General features: G+C 44.1%; 1 protein-coding gene across 3 annotated transcripts; it reads left to right on the top strand.

The window, feature by feature from the left end:
* Positions 1-2,588: 2,588 nt before the first annotated feature.
* On the top strand, positions 2,589-17,427 carry fkbp1ab (FKBP prolyl isomerase 1Ab). Of its 3 annotated transcripts, none has more exons than XR_013936627.1 (5): positions 2,589-2,714; positions 2,811-2,858; positions 9,561-9,673; positions 13,970-14,163; positions 16,279-17,427. XR_013936627.1 is itself a non-coding variant. In XM_080496677.1 (5 exons), exons 1-4 carry the CDS (start codon positions 2,678-2,680, stop codon positions 14,096-14,098), a joined length of 327 nt encoding a protein of 108 aa, XP_080352803.1. In that variant the 5' UTR covers positions 2,589-2,677; the 3' UTR covers positions 14,099-14,143; positions 16,260-17,427. The 3 variants fall into 3 exon arrangements, 1 of the variants encoding a protein (XP_080352803.1); XR_013936628.1 differs by having other exon boundaries at positions 13,970-14,159; XM_080496677.1 differs by having other exon boundaries at positions 13,970-14,143; positions 16,260-17,427.
* The last annotated feature ends 336 nt before the right edge of the window (positions 17,428-17,763 follow it).

Raw genomic sequence — 17,763 nt, forward strand, 5'->3', positions numbered from 1 at the left:
TCCTCCAGGACTGAAACACTATCAACATTCTAAAGTGAGCAGAACATCAGCCAGGAACCAGGAGAACCGCCCATGGTTTGTGGTCACCAGCTGCAGAACCTCTCGAGGACTAGTCTTGATCGTTGCCTCTCATTTGTGCACAAACTTAATATGCTGAATTTGCTTGAACTTGTCTGGTTTGATCGCTGCACAACTTCATGTAGCGTCTAAGTAAGTTTACAAGGAGTAGGAAATGGTCCATCCACCGTTCTAATTGAGTATTTTGACCCATATTGCTAACATCAGTATACACACACACCTCGCTTTTCAAAATAAAAGCTTTGTAGGCCAATCTTCTCTCAGGCGGCCTGGAGAAAAAGGCTCATTTTGTCAAAGTAGCATTTGAATAGAAGAAAGGATCCACCTGCATTCACTAAAGGTTTTACCTGTACAACACATAACGGCTGATAAATAAATAAAACTTTTGCAACGAGTTCAATAAATAGTCACTCAAATGAGTTGCATATGAAAATTGAAGCCAATGAAAGTGGGTTTTTTTTATGGATAAAACTGTAGATCAACAGGTGAAGTTTATAACAGTCTGAAGAGTTGAATCTATAGATAAGTTAATTACTTTAAGCAGAGTTTTATCAGCTTGATGGCAGGCCTAGAAACCCGTTTCTAAATCATACTTCAGCCTCTTAATTTGACACAAACAGGATGGTCCCCTGTGTGAAGCTTGTCTCAAATACCTTTGCTGCAGTGCACAGTCAAATAAACACTCCAGCAAAGGAGCCCGTTTAAAACTATAAATGCTCTCCCAGTGTGAAGTGGACCCTAAAGAGGCAATGCTGTAAGTGAAAAGATACGATTATGCAAATTCAAGGTTTTTCAATGAGCACCTTTACTTCCACAACACTGCAAAGGAGATATTTTCCAGACTAAAGTTGAACTGAGGGAACACTAACGTTGTGTAAAGTGTTTAAAACACGCCTGCAAACCTCTGCTGATGTACGGTGGAGGGAGCATCAGGACTTGGGGCTGCTTTCCTAACAGGACTGCTTGTCATCCAGGGTTGGGTAGTAATGGATTACAGCGTATCATTATCTAACAGCGTTATTTAATGAGAATACAAAAATAAAACAATTAACTGTAATCCATTACAATACATAAAAAAAAGTGTAATCACGTTACAGGCATATTGGATAAAAACTGGGATTACTAAACAGGATTACCATAGAACATCAGATGGAATAAACTAGAACTGCAGCTGTCACATGTCCGTCCACTAGCATTGCGTCACTTCCTGACACTTTCAGGCTGAGAGGCACTGAGGCGTTGCCATGGATACTGCAGCCAGCTGCTCTCATCACCAGTGATGACCAAATGAAGCTTCAATAAAGCTTCATGAACCACTGTCTTTGTTTTCTGAAGCCACTAGATCTGCAAACCAAGAGCGCCATCTGGTGGAGTCAGGAAATATAGACAGTGGTTCATGAAGCTGTATTGGAGCTTCATTTAGCCGTCACTACTCATCACCATGTTTTAAAGTGGGAGGAGTCTCTTGACCTCTCTGTACAATGCTAATGACGCCTCCCAGCAGGGAAAGGGTTGTGAACGTCTCACCTGAAGAAACATCTGGGAGGATAAAACCTGCTCACTTTACTGAAACACACCTGGACTCTGTCAACTAGTTTTATTAGTTCATAACCTGCCAGTAACCTGCCAATACCAGTACTGGTGCTGACGGTAGGAATACGTTTAGAGGATCTAGTGTTTTAGAGATTAATTGGTGCTACACGCGCCTTAAAGCTTTATTTGTATTGTGGTTTTGATTCTTTAAAAATTAAATCAGTGTTCGACACCTGATTGGTTACTGAGTTTTAATTTAGTTCAAAACTTATTAAGTGCAATTTGTGTATAAGATGTGTCAGTACACTGAGCAGACGACACATTCTATTCGTTCTTGTCTATATTTTTTATGTTTGCTGGTGAAGTAATGCAAAAGTAACAAAGTATCTGGTACGTTACTTTTTTATTTGAGTACTTTGAGTATGTTACTGATTAAATTTTTTGAAAGGTAACTTGTAACGGATTACAGTTTTCAAGTAAACTTCCTGTTGTCATCACAGGAGACAGATGAAGTCCCAGGTGTGTCTGTGTCTCGCAGGAGAATCTTCCACGTGTTTCCATCACTGCAAGTTAGTTGTTGGTGAACGACGTACGATTAACATAAACCATGGAACGAACTAAAAATAGACAATACAAAGTGGAACAGTGTCAAACAACAGTTCACATATTTCAGTGACACATTCGGAAGAACTGAATTGAAAGAGTTGTTCGTGAGACATGGTCTCCAGTCCACATTGTCCACCACAGAACGTTAAATTAAAACAGGAGAGTTGTCGGCAGACATTGAACATTAAAACAGCAGAAACGAATGTGGACAAAGAACAGAGCAGTAGAACTGATGGTGGGAAACAGAGGACCGTCAAGGTGCTCCAGTGAGGAGCCGCCTGGAGGAACTTCCTTCCACTGGGGGAAGCTTTACTTTGAAGGGCTTGGGCGGAAGTGTCGCTGTGAGTGATCCCCGCTGCTCTCCGGTGAGGCGCAGAGCTCAGACCCAGTCAGGAGACAGACGCACTGCCGAGCAGCGGAGTGTCGCCGGTGTGGAGAGAACAGCAGCTCCGGCACTGACATGGGAGTGGAAATAGAGACGATCACCCCCGGAGACGGTAAATCAACCTTTTCTTTTTTTACCCCCCACTTTTAAAAGGACGGAGGCGCTTCAGACCCGCCGCGATGACCAACGTCTCTGCTTTCCTCCACAGGACGGACTTTCCCCAAAAAAGGACAGACGTGCGTGGTGCATTATGTCGGTGAGTTGCTGATGGAACTCTGCACAACGTGCACGTGTGTGTCCTCCTGTCAGACTGTGGAGGCACGGGTGCGCGCCGGGTGCGCGCGGACGATCCCGTGGCATGGGGGGGGCAATGGTGTGAGCAACACTCTCCGGTGCGCAAGGAGGTCTGGCACCCGGTGCGCACACCGAGACGCGTTCGATTCCCTGCCTCGGGGCTTCCGAGCGGGGGAGGCATGACTGTCGGTCAACATCTGGAGCCTTTCCTCGGCTGTCCAGCTGCGGGAGCGGAGCTTCACGGGTCGCTGCCGGCTGCTGCTCATCCACCACTGCGTAAAATAATGCGCGCCCCAGACCGGGCCGATGAGGTGCCTCCAGCCTCACCAGGATCACCGGATCCCAGTGTGGTCATTAGTCCTGTGGTGGATGAACAAAGCGGGGAGGACAGACAGACGGACGGACAGACGGACGGAGGGTTCACCCAGAGGTCCAGACAGTCTGCGACCAGCGGGGCTTTAAGCGTCTCATTCCGCCGCTTTGTTGGGAGTTTGTCTGCGGGGTCGTGGGGGGTTGGTGGCGCTCACTTGAGCGGATTATAATCGTCTGGGCGGCTGCATTATTGCTCAGTGTGTTATTCCTGATTATCCCCCCCCCCCCCCCCCCCCCAGACAACGTGAGTGGACCCTCAACCCTTCTATTCCACCCAACCGATCCAGCGTCTCCACTTCTCACCTGAAACAATGAGCACCTGCCACTAGACTGTCCTCATCCGATCTGTTTTCAGTCATTTAATTACTTCCACCTGAACATGTAAATACTTTGACAATGTTGGAGGAGTAATCACACGTGATATTGGGTCAAAAGTTGGTTGGTTGACCTTCCTCCCTGCATCACAAGTTTTGCAAACAATAGTGCGTCCTTAAAGAAATCCCAGAGGCTGACTGTCGCCTATGGTGGCCCAGGAGGGCCAATGCTACAACGCATTCCCCAAATCTTCTACACAACAGCAAAGGCCACAACGGAAGTGTGCAGAGGTCAGAAGAACAGGTTTTCTGACGGACTCTTTTGTTTACGGGAGAGTTTAATGAAACACGAGTAAAGCACCGCTGCTTGTTGTTAAGTGTATTTAGAAATCCTCGATATTGGTGGCCGTGTTGGAATTGCCATAATGTTCTATTTGTGCTCTGCCGTCCATCATTGGGTTCCTTCAGAACACATTGTCCCGCCGAGACAAACCCTGTTCTTCAGGCGGCTGTACACCTCCATCGTGGAGCCTCCGGTTGCAATGTGGTGCTGGCCCTTGTGGGCCACCGTAGTTACTCAGACATTCCATAGAGGTTGATGAATGCACAGTTTTCCTTAGTGGTTCTCGTCCTCTGCCAGCAGCAGAGAGCTGGAGGGATTATATGCCGTGTCGATCTGTGCACTGAGTTTCTGCTTTTCTTATCTTCAACATTTGACTTTATCTGCATCTAAATATCAAGTATTTATATTTTAAAACATCCTTAACTTAGTCTAGTATTCCAACATTTCATGTTTGTTTTGAATGCGGCCATTAAATATTCATGGTGCTGTAGGAAAAAGTCAACTTTGGAATGTTTGAACCTCCTTTGAAGTCAACGGGTTGAATGGGAATCTTGTAGCAGTCGCTCAATGTTCAGGAGGAATTTTTGCTTCCAGAACTGATTGGGATTAAGAGATGTGTCGTGAACGGCTCGGAGTTAATTCCTTTGTGTCTGTTGGATTAAATCTGTGCTCACTGTGTTTTTCCCAAAGATTGATTCGTATAGGATTCGGATTACCAGGTTTGTTAACCTTTTTCATCGATTCTTTTAAACCTTCAGCTGTTTATAAAATAAACGTCACTTATTTTTTTCACGTCTTTGACTTTCTGTGTTGTAGCTGGAAAGGCCGCATGTAATTCTAAAGTGAGAAACGTAGAAGACTTTTCAATGTCTTTTCTATGTGAAGCTTCGTTGAAAGCGGCAGAGGAAATCCGTCTCCATTGATTTAACTTTGGACTTCGGTTTGCTCTTTTTCTGATCCTGATCCTCCTGATGCTTCCAGCCGCTGTCCATGTTTGGCGGCTCGCTTCAATGAGGACATGGATTATTCGTGAGACTTGCGTGGTGATAGACTGAGCACATTGTTTGTAGTAGATGTCGATCAGATCACATTTTATGACCAAATCCCACAGAAAAGAATGCCGCCTGTCATGGAACTTATCAAGAAGTGGAACCCATCGGGGTGAGATTGAGCCTGGTGTCTACTGCTACGTCTCCCTACATTTTGCTGAGTGTCCATAACCAGCCCAGCAACATTGTGATGTCTCACTTCGTTACCTTTCTGACTGGTCCGTCAATTCCATGACAGGATGGAGACCCAAGTCGTCCATGACGGAGAGGCATCCAGTCCTTGCTGGGCCCCGACCTGTCCAGCATGTTGTTTACAGGGATGCTCACAGAGGCCTTCCAGGACTCCGACCCAGGAATTGGTATCGGATACAGAATGGATGGAAAACTTTTCAACTTGCGACGTCTCCAGGCCAAGACCAGGGTTCACCTGGACAAACTTGGAGACTTCCTGTTCGCCGATGATTGTGTCCTCAACACTGGTAGAGCTGAAGACGTGCAGCGCTCAATGGACATGTTCTCCACTGTCCAACGTCAGACTCGCCATCAGTACCAAAGAGACCAAAGTTATGTCAGCCGGCTCCAGGGAAAGCCTCCCAGGAACCTCGGTGAAACAACAGAACCCTGCAGCTGTGGACAAGTTTCCTTCCAGTGTCCTCTCGCAGTGTGCAGTAAGACTGATGCATGGATCGCCGAGGTCACTTCTGCCTTTGCCCGGCTGCGTTCATAAGTGTGAGAAGTCAAGGGACTGAGCCAATTAACCGACCTGAAGGTGTACAGAGCCGTAGTCCTCACCACACTGAATGTGAGTGAAACCTGGACCGTGTAGCAAAGACGCATAAAGAGGCTGAACCATTTCCACCTCCACTGCTTTTGCAGGCTACTCAACAGAGTCCCTGATACAGAGATCCTTGCGCGGAAAGACATGTGCAGTATCTTCACAACGCTCCACAAGGCTCCGCTGGGCGGGCCACGACACCGGGAGGCCAGACGAGCGCCTTCCCAAGCATCTTCTGTGGAGAGCTGCAGACAGGCGCTCGCTCACAAGGTGGCCAGAAGAAGACATTCAAGGACACTTTGAAAGCTTCCCTGAAGGACTTTGGAATTGACCACGCCTCTTTGGAGACACTGGTCCTGAACCGCACCGCCTGGCATGGAGCTCCAGGATAGGAAACCCAGCACAGCGACACATCCAGGACAGAGGGCGCAGCACGCCAAGCACCATTCCCCGAGCAGCAAATCAGTTTCTGCTGATGAGGCGCCATGGTCCCGCCCACAGTGTGCAGGTTGAACTCCTCAGCCACCTCTGCACCCGCATCCCTGTTTAGATGACGGTCAAGATGGCCCTCTTTCAGCAAGAAGGCCAAACAAATGTCCATGCTTTTACTATTATATGTTAATTTCCTCCATTAAGGGTTCAGCTGGTTTTCCAGGCAACATTTAATAATCAGCTTTAATCCAATTTGCTATGCTTGTATTTTCGTCATAAACCAAATTATTGCAAAAACAAGGTACCAAACGGTTCCAGCCAGTTCAGTCACCTGTTGCCGCTGCAGGACTGTGATCTCTGGTGTCTCGTCAGAGGAAGCTACAAAACAGGATAATATTACTGCTGTATTTGCATTCAGAGTCGAGATAAATTCAGCTTGTTGGTTATTTGTTTTTAAAACAAATCAGATTTGACAACATCTCTACAACACTTCTGAAGTAACATCCAACGACTCGTCCCGAGTCCAGCCTTTATAGGCTCTCCTCCGTCCAACAGGCTTTAATGGTTAAAACTCCCAACGTAAAAGCAAAGTGCCTGGAAAGCCAGTGGATGCGTGTCATCGCTGGCGGAGTGCGAGACGTCTGCACCTGTTGTTGGTTTGGAGGAGCAGGTCTGAGTCGTGTTGCCTGGTGTGACAGACATAAATATGTAACTCAAGCCTCTTTGCTCAACATTATGTAACGTCAAGCAACAACCCCGTTTGGGTCTTGCACAGTGCAGCGTTTTCTTTTTTTATTATTTCTTTTTAAGCCTGCGCTCTCTCGCTGGCTTTTCTTTTTTTGAATATCACACAATCTGCAGGATTTCCTTTCCGGGCCATCTCCCTTCCCCTCAGCCTTGAAACGGGATCCTCCATTACACAAGCAAGGCCTTTTTTCTTTTTTCTTTTTTCCTTTACTTGAAATGTCGACATCTGAAGATCACGAGGGCTTTGTGAGAAGCTCTACGTGCAGGAAATGTTCTGGTGCAATAAAAGTGATCCACACTTGTTTTCCCATGATGCTTGGATGGAATCGTTCAGCACTTCCAGATAATTACATTATGCTTTCATCTCGATGTTCAGAGGAGGAAAGGCCAGGATTATAGTCTGCGTCTCCGCTGGCCGGCCCTCCATGTGCAGAGACGTCGATGCTATTAGTGAGCTGCTGCTCAGAACTGTAATGGGGCCGGTGGAAATAGTCCTGCAGACTGCTGCTCTGTAGACTAGACTGCTGCTCTGTAGACTAGGCTGCTACTCTGTAGACTAGACTGCTATTCTGTAGACTAGGTTGCTGCTCTCCAGACTGCTACTCTGTAGACTAGGCTGCTGCTCTGTAGACGAGACTGCTGCTCTGCAGACTAGACTGCTGCTCTGTAGACTAGTCTGCTGCTCTCCAGACTGCTACTCTGTAGACTAGGCTGCTGCTCTGTAGACGAGACTGCTGCTCTGCAGACTAGACTGCTACTCTGTAGACTAGGTTGCTGCTCTCCAGACTGCTACTCTGTAGACTAGGCTGCTGCTCTGCAGACGAGACTGCTGCTCTGCAGACTAGACTGCTGCTCTGTAGACTAGTCTGCTGCTCTCCAGACTGCTACTCTGTAGACTAGGCTGCTGCTCTGTAGACGAGACTGCTGCTCTGTAGACTAGTCTGCTGCTCTCCAGACTGCTACTCTGTAGACTAGACTGCTACTCTGTAGACTAGTCTGCTGCTCTCCAGACTGCTACTCTGCAGACTAGACTGCTACTCTGTAGACTAGACTGCTACTCTGTAGACTAGTCTGCTGCTCTCCAGACTGCTACTCTGCAGACTAGACTGCTACTCTGTAGACTAGACTGCTGCTCTGTAGACTAGACTGCTGCTCTCCAGACTGCTACTCTGTAGACTAGGCTGCTGCTCTGTAGACGAGACTGCTACTCTGCAGACTAGACTGCTGCCTGCCTTTTGCTGTCTGTCAGAGTGAACCTGGGCCTGCAGACAGCTGCTGCAGCTATTTGTGAGATCGCTGGAATCCCTTGATTTGCACTGCGATTTGCACTGGATGATGGACGTGAGGATGGATTAGTGTCCAGTGGTTTGAAAAAAGAATTCAACTCTGCTTCAACAGCCCTGTTTCAGGGAAAAATACCTTTGATTTCCAGATGGCATTTTCCTTTTCTTCAAACCCACTGGACACTTTTGCACTTCAGTCAATTGGTTTGTGGTTTGTGGTTTAGTTTCTACTCCTTTTCTCCTTCAAGGGCTTCACTTCCTGTTTGCCTCATTTGGTCTTCATGTTTGTTCACAGGTGGCGGGCTTCACAAGTGTTCATGAGAAGTAGATTTGCAGTTGTGTGTGGTTCTAGCAGGTGTTGACGTACAGCAGGGTTCCTCAATTCCAGGCCTGGAGGGGCGGCGGCCTGCACGTTTAGCTCCTCCCAGCTTCAGCACACCTCAGTCTGATGCTGATGTCACAGTCAAGCTTGTAAACAAGCCGAGTAATGAGCTCTTTACTGCATTCAGGTGTGTTGCAACTGGGAGAAGCCTAAAACATGCAGGGCACCGGACCTCCAGGCCCGGAATTAGGGAACCCTGGTCTATAGTTTGTGAACTGCGTTTTCACAGGTCTTGACTTTTCCTCGTTTTCCGTGCTCGTGAGGTTGTGTTTTTTTTTTTAACACTCATGTTGAATGATGAAATCCTTTCTTTCTTCTAATCTTCTTCTAAACCTTTGGATTCAGTTCATGGTGACAATCTCATGCACACATGAGAAAATGCAGCACTTCTCCCTGAGCACCCTGTGATAGTCGGGCGCCGTTTACACAACGAATACGAGTGTATCTGCAGAACGTTCTTCACTTTCGGGGGACGTTGGCACACACCAGTGTGTGGATCCACTGTATCTGTGAAGTTTTTATCGCGGCTCTCAAGGTGGAAAGATTCTTTCATGGTCGCTATTCCCTCCTGCAGAGACTGAACAAACATGGCTGACCCATAGTGGTTTGACTTGTATTCTAGTTTTCTCGTCCATATCAGTAGTTTTATAGTTGAGACTCTCCCCTGATAGCATCCGATGCTTCATCAGTCCATACGGATGTCAGGTTCTCTACATTTTCTTCAAGTTTATAGCGTATTGTTCTCCACACAAGCCGGTGTGGTTTCATTACTAAAACCAGCAACAGCGCCCCCCCGTGGCCCGACATACTAACTACATCGTCGTCAGTGAGCCATCTGCTGCAGTCAAACACTTTCAATGGATCAAGTGTTGTCACGTGAAACGTTGTCGTGTAAAGCAGCGTTGTCCAGGAAAGGAAAAAGTGTTTGTGTCTCACACAGTTCGTCTCCTCCCCTCTGCCTCCGCAGGTTCTCTGACAGACGGCCGGAAGTTCGACTCGTCTCGTGACCGGGACAAGCCCTTCCGCTTCAAGATCGGCAAGCAGGAAGTGATCCGAGGCTGGGAGGAGGGCGTGGTGCAGGTGGGCTGCGGGCCTGGGGGGGTTTTGATTCATCCGAAGCAGGTGGTGTTCGCACTTTGGCGTGCAAAAGTATTGTGGTGTGATTTCTGACATGATATCAGGTTCCATCAAGATCTGAGTTCTCGTTCCGTGGTGACGACCGTGTGCTGGACGTGCTGCTCCACAGTTTACAGCTCACCATGGAGGAACATCAAATATTGGACTCGTGAATGAAGTCCGGTTGGAAGTTTCAGAAAAATATGTGATAAATAAAAGATAGATAAATAGATTTATTTATTTCAGAAACAGGTTTTTCTGTTCTAAATTCTAACTGAAACTGGGTCAGTGTCGCATTTTTCCACACAGTTTAACCAATGGACTGTTTTATTTCCTTCTTTAATAACAAACACAAAAGACTATGTAAGTAAAAGAAAGGAAAGATTTATAGAAGGAAATTTAAATGATATATTCAAGATCGGTAATGTTTACATAGTTTGAGTATTCAACTTTAAATCTGTCAACTTTAAAGACAAAAAGGAAAATTAAGTTATTTCTTTTTAATAATCCTGCATCATGTACAGTGAGATCTAGTGTTTTTTTAAAATTATATTATTTCTTTAGATACAATGAGCAGTGAACAGTTTTGAAGCATTCCTGTTCCATTTAGAGCTCCATGCACCGTCATGTATACAAGAAAAATTCAGCTTTTTTTTTTATTTTTTATATCAGCTCTGGTTCAGGCTCAAACTGAAAACCAAGACTTTTACACAAATGGTTTAAACTAAAAGACGATGATGTTCTGGTAGAAGCCGTCTCCAGCTCCCGGTGTTACTGGTTTTCACTTCCTGTGTCGACTGCAAACATTATTGCAGCAGTTTTTCCAAGGTGGGTTTAGTTTAAAATGTTACTGGCTGTTCAATAAGCATTAATTTCTCATTAATCATAACCACCATCAATAAGTTGTTTACAAACCAACAAATTGATTTACATTTCAAAAGTACATTTTTTTTTGCCCTTTAAAGGTGCGGATTGTGAAATTTAAGTAATTTGTGCATTTGGGGGCAGTAGTGAGTCAGATAGATAGATAGATAGATAGATAGATACTTTAATGATCTCCAAGAGAAATTCACAGTTCCAGCAGCAGCAATATGGAAAGACAGGGGCATGCAGGGTTAAAAAAAAAAAAAAAAAAAAGCAATAGGTAAAATAGAAGAATATACCTTCAGTATAAACAATAATTAAGCAAATAATTAAGCAATAAACAATAATTAAGATAAGTAGTGTGTGTGTGTGTGTGTGTGTGTGTGTGTGTGTGTGTGTGTGTGTGTGTGTGTGTGTGTGTGTGTGTGTGTGTGTGTGTGTGTGTGTGTGTGTGTGTGTGTGTGTGTGTGTGTGTGTGTGTGTGTGTGTGTGTGTGTGTGTGTCTCAAGGTGCGTGGTGTGTGTGTAGTAAGTCCAGGGCTTTGTGTCCGCTAAGGCCTCCCCCGAGAGGTGTTGAAGAGTCTGATGGCGTGGGGGAGGAAGGATCTCCTCAGTCTGTCACTGGAGCTGCTCCTCTGCCTGGAGATGGTGTTGTGCAGTGGAAGCTGTGGATTATAGAGATGGTGTTGTGCAGTGGATGCTGTGGATTATAGAGATGGTGTTGTGCAGTGGATGCTGTGGATTATAGAGATGGTGTTGTGCAGTGGAAGCTGTGGATTATAGAGATGGTGTTGTGCAGTGGAAGCTGTGGATTATAGAGATGGTGTTGTGCAGTGGATGCTGTGGATTATAGAGATGGTGTTGTGCAGTGGATGCTGTGGATTATAGAGATGGTGTTGTGCAGTGGATGCTGTGGATTATAGAGATGGTGTTGTGCAGTGGATGCTGTGGATTATAGAGATGGTGTTGTGCAGTGGATGCTGTGGATTATAGAGATGGTGTTGTGCAGTGGAAGCTGTGGATTATAGAGATGGTGTTGTGCAGTGGATGCTGTGGATTATAGAGATGGTGTTGTGCAGTGGATGCTGTGGATTATAGAGATGGTGTTGTGGAGTGGATGCTGTGGATTATAGAGATGGTGTTGTGCAGTGGATGTTGTGGATTATAGAGATGGTGTTGTGGAGTGGATGCTGTGGATTATAGAGATGGTGTTGTGCAGTGGATGCTGTGGATTATAGAGATGGTGTTGTGCAGTGGAAGCTGTGGATTATAGAGATGGTGTTGTGCAGTGGATGCTGTGGATTATAGAGATGGTGTTGTGCAGTGGATGCTGTGGATTATAGAGATGGTGTTGTGGAGTGGATGCTGTGGATTATAGAGATGGTGTTGTGCAGTGGATGTTGTGGATTATAGAGATGGTGTTGTGCAGTGGATGCTGTGGATTATAGAGATGGTGTTGTGCAGTGGATGCTGTGGATTATAGAGATGGTGTTGTGCAGTGGATGCTGTGGATTATAGAGATGGTGTTGTGCAGTGGATGCTGTGGATTATAGAGATGGTGTTGTGCAGTGGATGCTGTGGATTATAGAGATGGTGTTGTGCAGTGGATGCTGTGGATTATAGAGATGGTGTTGTGCAGTGGATGCTGTGGATTATAGAGATGGTGTTGTGCAGTGGATGCTGTGGATTATAGAGATGGTGTTGTGGAGTGGATGCTGTGGATTATAGAGATGGTGTTGTGCAGTGGATGTTGTGGATTATAGAGATGGTGTTGTGCAGTGGATGCTGTGGATTATAGAGATGGTGTTGTGCAGTGGAAGCTGTGGATTATAGAGATGGTGTTGTGCAGTGGATGCTGTGGATTATAGAGATGGTGTTGTGCAGTGGATGCTGTGGATTATAGAGATGGTGTTGTGCAGTGGATGCTGTGGATTATAGAGATGGTGTTGTGCAGTGGAAGCTGTGGATTATAGAGATGGTGTTGTGCAGTGGATGCCCCCCCAGCATCCTTCTTCTTGAGGCTGCCCCCCCAGCATCCTTCTTCTTGAGGCTGCCCCCCCAGCATCCTTCTTCTTGAGGCTGCCCCCCCCCAGCATCCTTCTTCTTGAGGCTGCCCCCCCAGCACACCACTGCGTACAGGAGGGCGCTCGCTACCACAGACATGGTTTATCTGTCTGTGGTAGCGAGACACATTTTTCCATATCTGACTTTTGGCCTTTTTGCCCATTTTCTAATTGCTCTAACTCGATGCAGGACTTATAAGTCCAGAAAAAAAAAAATTCAAGATCCTTGTTTTCTATTTTAAGTTGTTTTATTAATTTAAAAGAGTAAAAAAAAAAAACAACCAAAAAAACTAATGTACTCGACCTTTTACTTTTTTCTGTCAATATGATGGTGATTTTTCACCTTTTGGTGAAACACAAGTGGATGATTTGATTCTGGGTTGTTGCCTCAGGCCACAGTTTTGTGGGTTGAAGTGAATTGGCCAAAGCCATTACAGTTATATATTACCAATAAATTAAAATGTGACGTTTGTAAATCAGTAAAAGTATGAGCAGTAAGATTAAAATAGAATTTTCCCCTCCTCTATCACATCCTTTTTTACAACAAACGCTTTAAACCTGAAAGACAAACGTAGGATCTGTTGGTGATCGATACAGACCCGCTATGGCGCAGCGGTGTGATCGTACCAGTAGGAGGCAATACAGAGTTTGTTTCTACAGCATCTGCTCCGTTTTTTTAAATGTATTTTATCGATTTTGTTTTATAAACTTGAATGTACAAACGTAAACAAATCAGTTATTCGAATTCACAAATCTTAACTGCAACAAAGTTTACAACAGTCGTCTAGCCAAGCTGCTCACAACTCGTCAAACCCGGTCAAAGGTCACAGAGCCTCTAAATATAATTTCATCATGGAATATTTTAATATTCTTTATCAGATCTCACTTTGTGATTCATAAGGAAGACACGATAATAAACTCTTCAGTCATATTAACATTTTCTTCACTTAATAACTGTTTAATACAAACAGGAATTTTTTTTTACTCTGAAGATTTCTATGTTTTTAATGTACATTTGTCATAAAAGGTTCAAGTGCAGGAGCATATAAATAAAATCTTCATGCTGTCCTTTGCTCACTTAATAAGTAGTATATGTATGTTTGCCACTATATTGTCTATAACTGATATTTTTTAATTAATTTTCCAAGTATTTTTTAAAGTTCCACTCTGTAATTTCATTATGTTTGTAACTGTGTTTGTAACCTGACTTCTTTAAAGAGAGTTAGAAAAGTTGGGCTAATCTCTGAAAGCTTCACTGGAGTTGGAACCGTGGTCTTCTGATGAGTGAAGAGATGCTTCCTCAGCTGATCTCCTGCTTGTCCTCCGTCCTCCAGATGAGTGTGGGTCAGAGAGCCAAGCTCACCTGCTCGCCCGACTTCGCCTACGGGAACAAAGGCCACCCCGGCATCATCCCTCCAAACGCCACGCTCATCTTCGATGTCGAGCTGCTGGGACTCGAATGAAACCAGCCCACAGCCTTGGGGAAAAAAAAAAAGAAAAAAAAAGACGTTTTTTTTTAAGCCTGTAAGTAATGAGCTAGTTTTGTATCTAGAAATGTGTTTGTCGACGTTATTTCCTCCAGATTTTCCCTTTAAAAAAAAAAAAAAAAGCACCTGAAACTATCTTTCATGTACCACTAAGTTCAGATCTCGTGTTTGAACTCCAAAAAGTTCCTCCACCACTGTTTCACTGCAGAGGATGTTGAAGAGTAAACATCTGATAAATATTAAAATGGGTCATATTGGCCAAAATTCACTTCCTAAAGGTTTTCCAGCAGTATTAATCGTCTCCATACCTGGAACGACGCCCCAGAAGTGAAGAAAGTCTGTCATTTCTCTCCCTGGCTCCTTTCAGTTTTTAAAAAGTGTGTTGTTCCAACCAGCCAATCAGAAATCAAACCCTATATAGTGTCATGGGGGGGGGGTTCAGCCAATCACAATCAAGGTAGGCTCCTCCCCCTTTGACTCCTCCCACCATTAAGCAGCTGTGCTCTGGCACATGGCGCCACGAGAGGAAGTACTTCCTCCTCTTCCCATAGATGAGCGTGTGTGGGCGGAGCCAGTCCAGCTCTCACAGACACAGCAGATTCTGAATGCAACTCCTATGATCCAATATTCAAATTCAATATACATTGTTGGACCAACCAGATCCATGTGAAAGTGTTAAAGCTGGATAATATGACCCCTTTAAGGCAGAACCTGTAGCGAAGTTTGGTTTGAATGCAGTATAATAGAGTAGTAGTACCTTTCTCACCAAGAGACATTTTAATCACCAAATGTCTGTTTAACCTTAAAAAAAGTTGCAATCTGGACTCCTAAATACTACATTGTGACATGTAGATTTTGCATCTTAACAGAAATATATTTCCTTTTCTCCCTGACATTTTTGCTGATTGATCCAATAAACTTTCTTGCTTTGCCAAAAAGTATTTTTTTCATTTCAGGTAATAATTGGTGATGATTGTCAATACTTGTAGCAAAATCAACAGTTTCACAGCAAAGATTATTTTATTCTTCAATGAAAAGCATGAGTGATGTGCAGTTATCCAAACGTGTCAACATTTTGGAAATAAAAAAATGTGATCAATCATACGTCCAAAGATTTAAATCCCAACTGTGTGGATTCTGCAGAAAGAACAACTCAGCATCTTGGAAAGAGAATTGATCCAATTTCCTCTCCTGTCCCCCAGCACTTGAACGGGTCTGGATGAGTCAGAAAATAATGAACCAATTAGAGGCCGCCTTTCCAAAAACGTATACTTACGTGGTATCAAATGTTCAAGTCTTTTCTGAAAATTGACCGGCTGGACGGCTTGTTGCCCAAAACTTATGGTAAACAGATACCCACAATACATCTGAGGTTGTGTTTTCACTTAAACTTTTTCACTTTGTTTTTATTTCAACTATTTTATCATGTCAAGTCATTCTGAGCAAGTCGCTATTTAGTTTTTCACCTTTTTCAGACAGGAAATGCGTGCCCTTTTGAAAATGAGGCGAGTGACAGATAAAAATTAAAAGCATTATATGGAGCCACTACATTGGGACGATCGAGGGCCAAATGTGGCTCTTCAGCCCCCCTGCAGAGACTCCGACATTTTCTGAAAATGATTTGTAAATGAACATTTTGCTTACATTTTTATTTTATTTGCAGACCACAGTGATTTTCCAAAATGGTCTAATGTGAGCAGAATAAAGTTAAACAGCGAGAATGGCTAATTGAAAAAAAGCACACAAATTGTTTGCTAGAATTGCACCAACACATTTCCAGCAGCTACAAATGGTGAAATGGCTAAAGCTTGTAAAAAAAGCTAAATTGCATAACGTAGCTAAAGCAGGAAAATCCATGAAAAAAAAAAAAAAAACTCACTGGAGAAATCTGTGAAAATGGCAACGAGAGCGAGAAATGTAAAAGAAATATGTAAATTGTACCAATGGCACTTTAAGAATGCAACCAAAAGTTTTGTTCGTACAGGAATTTTTAAAGATTTTTTTTTTTCTTAATATCAAAGAATTTACATGTTTTGCTGCTCCAGACGAGTTTTATTTGGTGAAAATGTGTGAAAAGCACTTTGGGGTCATGCACTCGGGTGTTGGATGACCAGTGGAGAAGCTGATGCTCATGAAGGCTCTCCTTGTGTTTCCAGGTGACTTGGAACAGGAGCGACCTGTAGAGAACCCAGGCGAGTGGCTCTGCACCCGGAGAGAAGCTCCAGCCTTTAGTTCCACCTTCTCCTCCTCCAGACTTCCACAGTTTGCGTTATTTCGTGTCTCTGACTGACTCATCGTTTCCACACTGTCCTTCCTCTTAGAAGCCACAGGTGACAACTTTACAATCCTCTCCTCCTCGGTCTGCCATGGGTCTCAATAGCTTTTCTTTGTTTTTGACATGTTGGTTGTGCATTGGTTAATACTAAGAAGTAGAATAATTAATACCAACGAACCACAAGCGGCGCCATTCATCTCCTACGAGTTCACTATTGTTCCAGCGTCTTGAGAGCTGGTTCTATTCTAGAAACACAAGTTGTAGAAAAGCACACACCTGTATCCCCGACCAGCCTGGAGTCGAGGGATTAAATGAGAAGTAGGACTGAGTGTTGAAGCGTTCGGTTCGCCGGAGTGGAATGTGGATGAGGCCTTAATTAGCATAAAGCATGACTCTGGCTGGGTTTGTTCACACTGGACTGTAGAAGCACTGTGTTTTCTCTTTTGTGAGGTTGGAAAACTTTGTATGTATGGAAACTTCCCACCCGGTTGTCTTTCTCCTGAATATAGTCCTTTCATTTCATTTAAACCCCATTTGAATCCATGTGCCGCTCCGACGGCATGGAGATGGATTCATGCAACACAATTGGATTTTTAAAATTTTTTTGGAGAGGTTAAAAAAAAAAAAAGAGAGTGCTTGCAATTTACAAAAATGGGGCCAAGGAGCCAATCAAATGTTGACCTCCCTCCTGACCTTATTTTGTGTACCAACTTCAATCAATCATGTATTTTTCAGACGCCAACTTTGTACCTGTGAATCAACAGAAGCTAACGCACTACAATTGATATTCTCATTTCAGTTTCCTTTTTTTTTTTTCTTACCTAAAGTCTATTTTGGCCAAGAACCCATCAGTGTTTTTTTGTCTAAGTTATTGTAGTACCTTAAAGGACTAGTTTTAAATGGAGTTTCACCGCTGGCCTGGCTGTGGATGTTGTGTGTTGGCCCAGCGGCCCACCTCTGTACTGTGTCGTTCTGTGCTGATACGTTACTGTATGCAGGCTAAACCAATGATATTTAAAATAAAACCACTTCTCCCAACACGCATGTGTGCAGTGATTCTTTTGTGTTTTAAGTCCACAACACAATGAAGTGATTCTGTATTTCCCTTCTGGGTGAACCAGAAGGGAAATACAGACTGAAGATACCACAGTTTCTCCTCCTTGTTTGGAATAATGTGTTTATTTTTTATCAGCACATCAATGGACTGGCAACTGATTATCATGAAATAGAAGATAGAACAATGGGGTCCCTTGATTGTTTTTCCGAGACCGTATCATTTTGGGGCCAAATCCAAGGTTGTTGAGCAACATCTAGAAAAATAATAAAGATATCAATTTTCTTGTCATATTACTGGGAGTGAATCTTT

The sequence above is a fragment of the Blennius ocellaris genome (genome assembly GCF_963422515.1).
Source record: "Blennius ocellaris genome assembly, chromosome: 5".
Lineage (NCBI taxonomy): Eukaryota > Metazoa > Chordata > Actinopteri > Blenniiformes > Blenniidae > Blennius > Blennius ocellaris.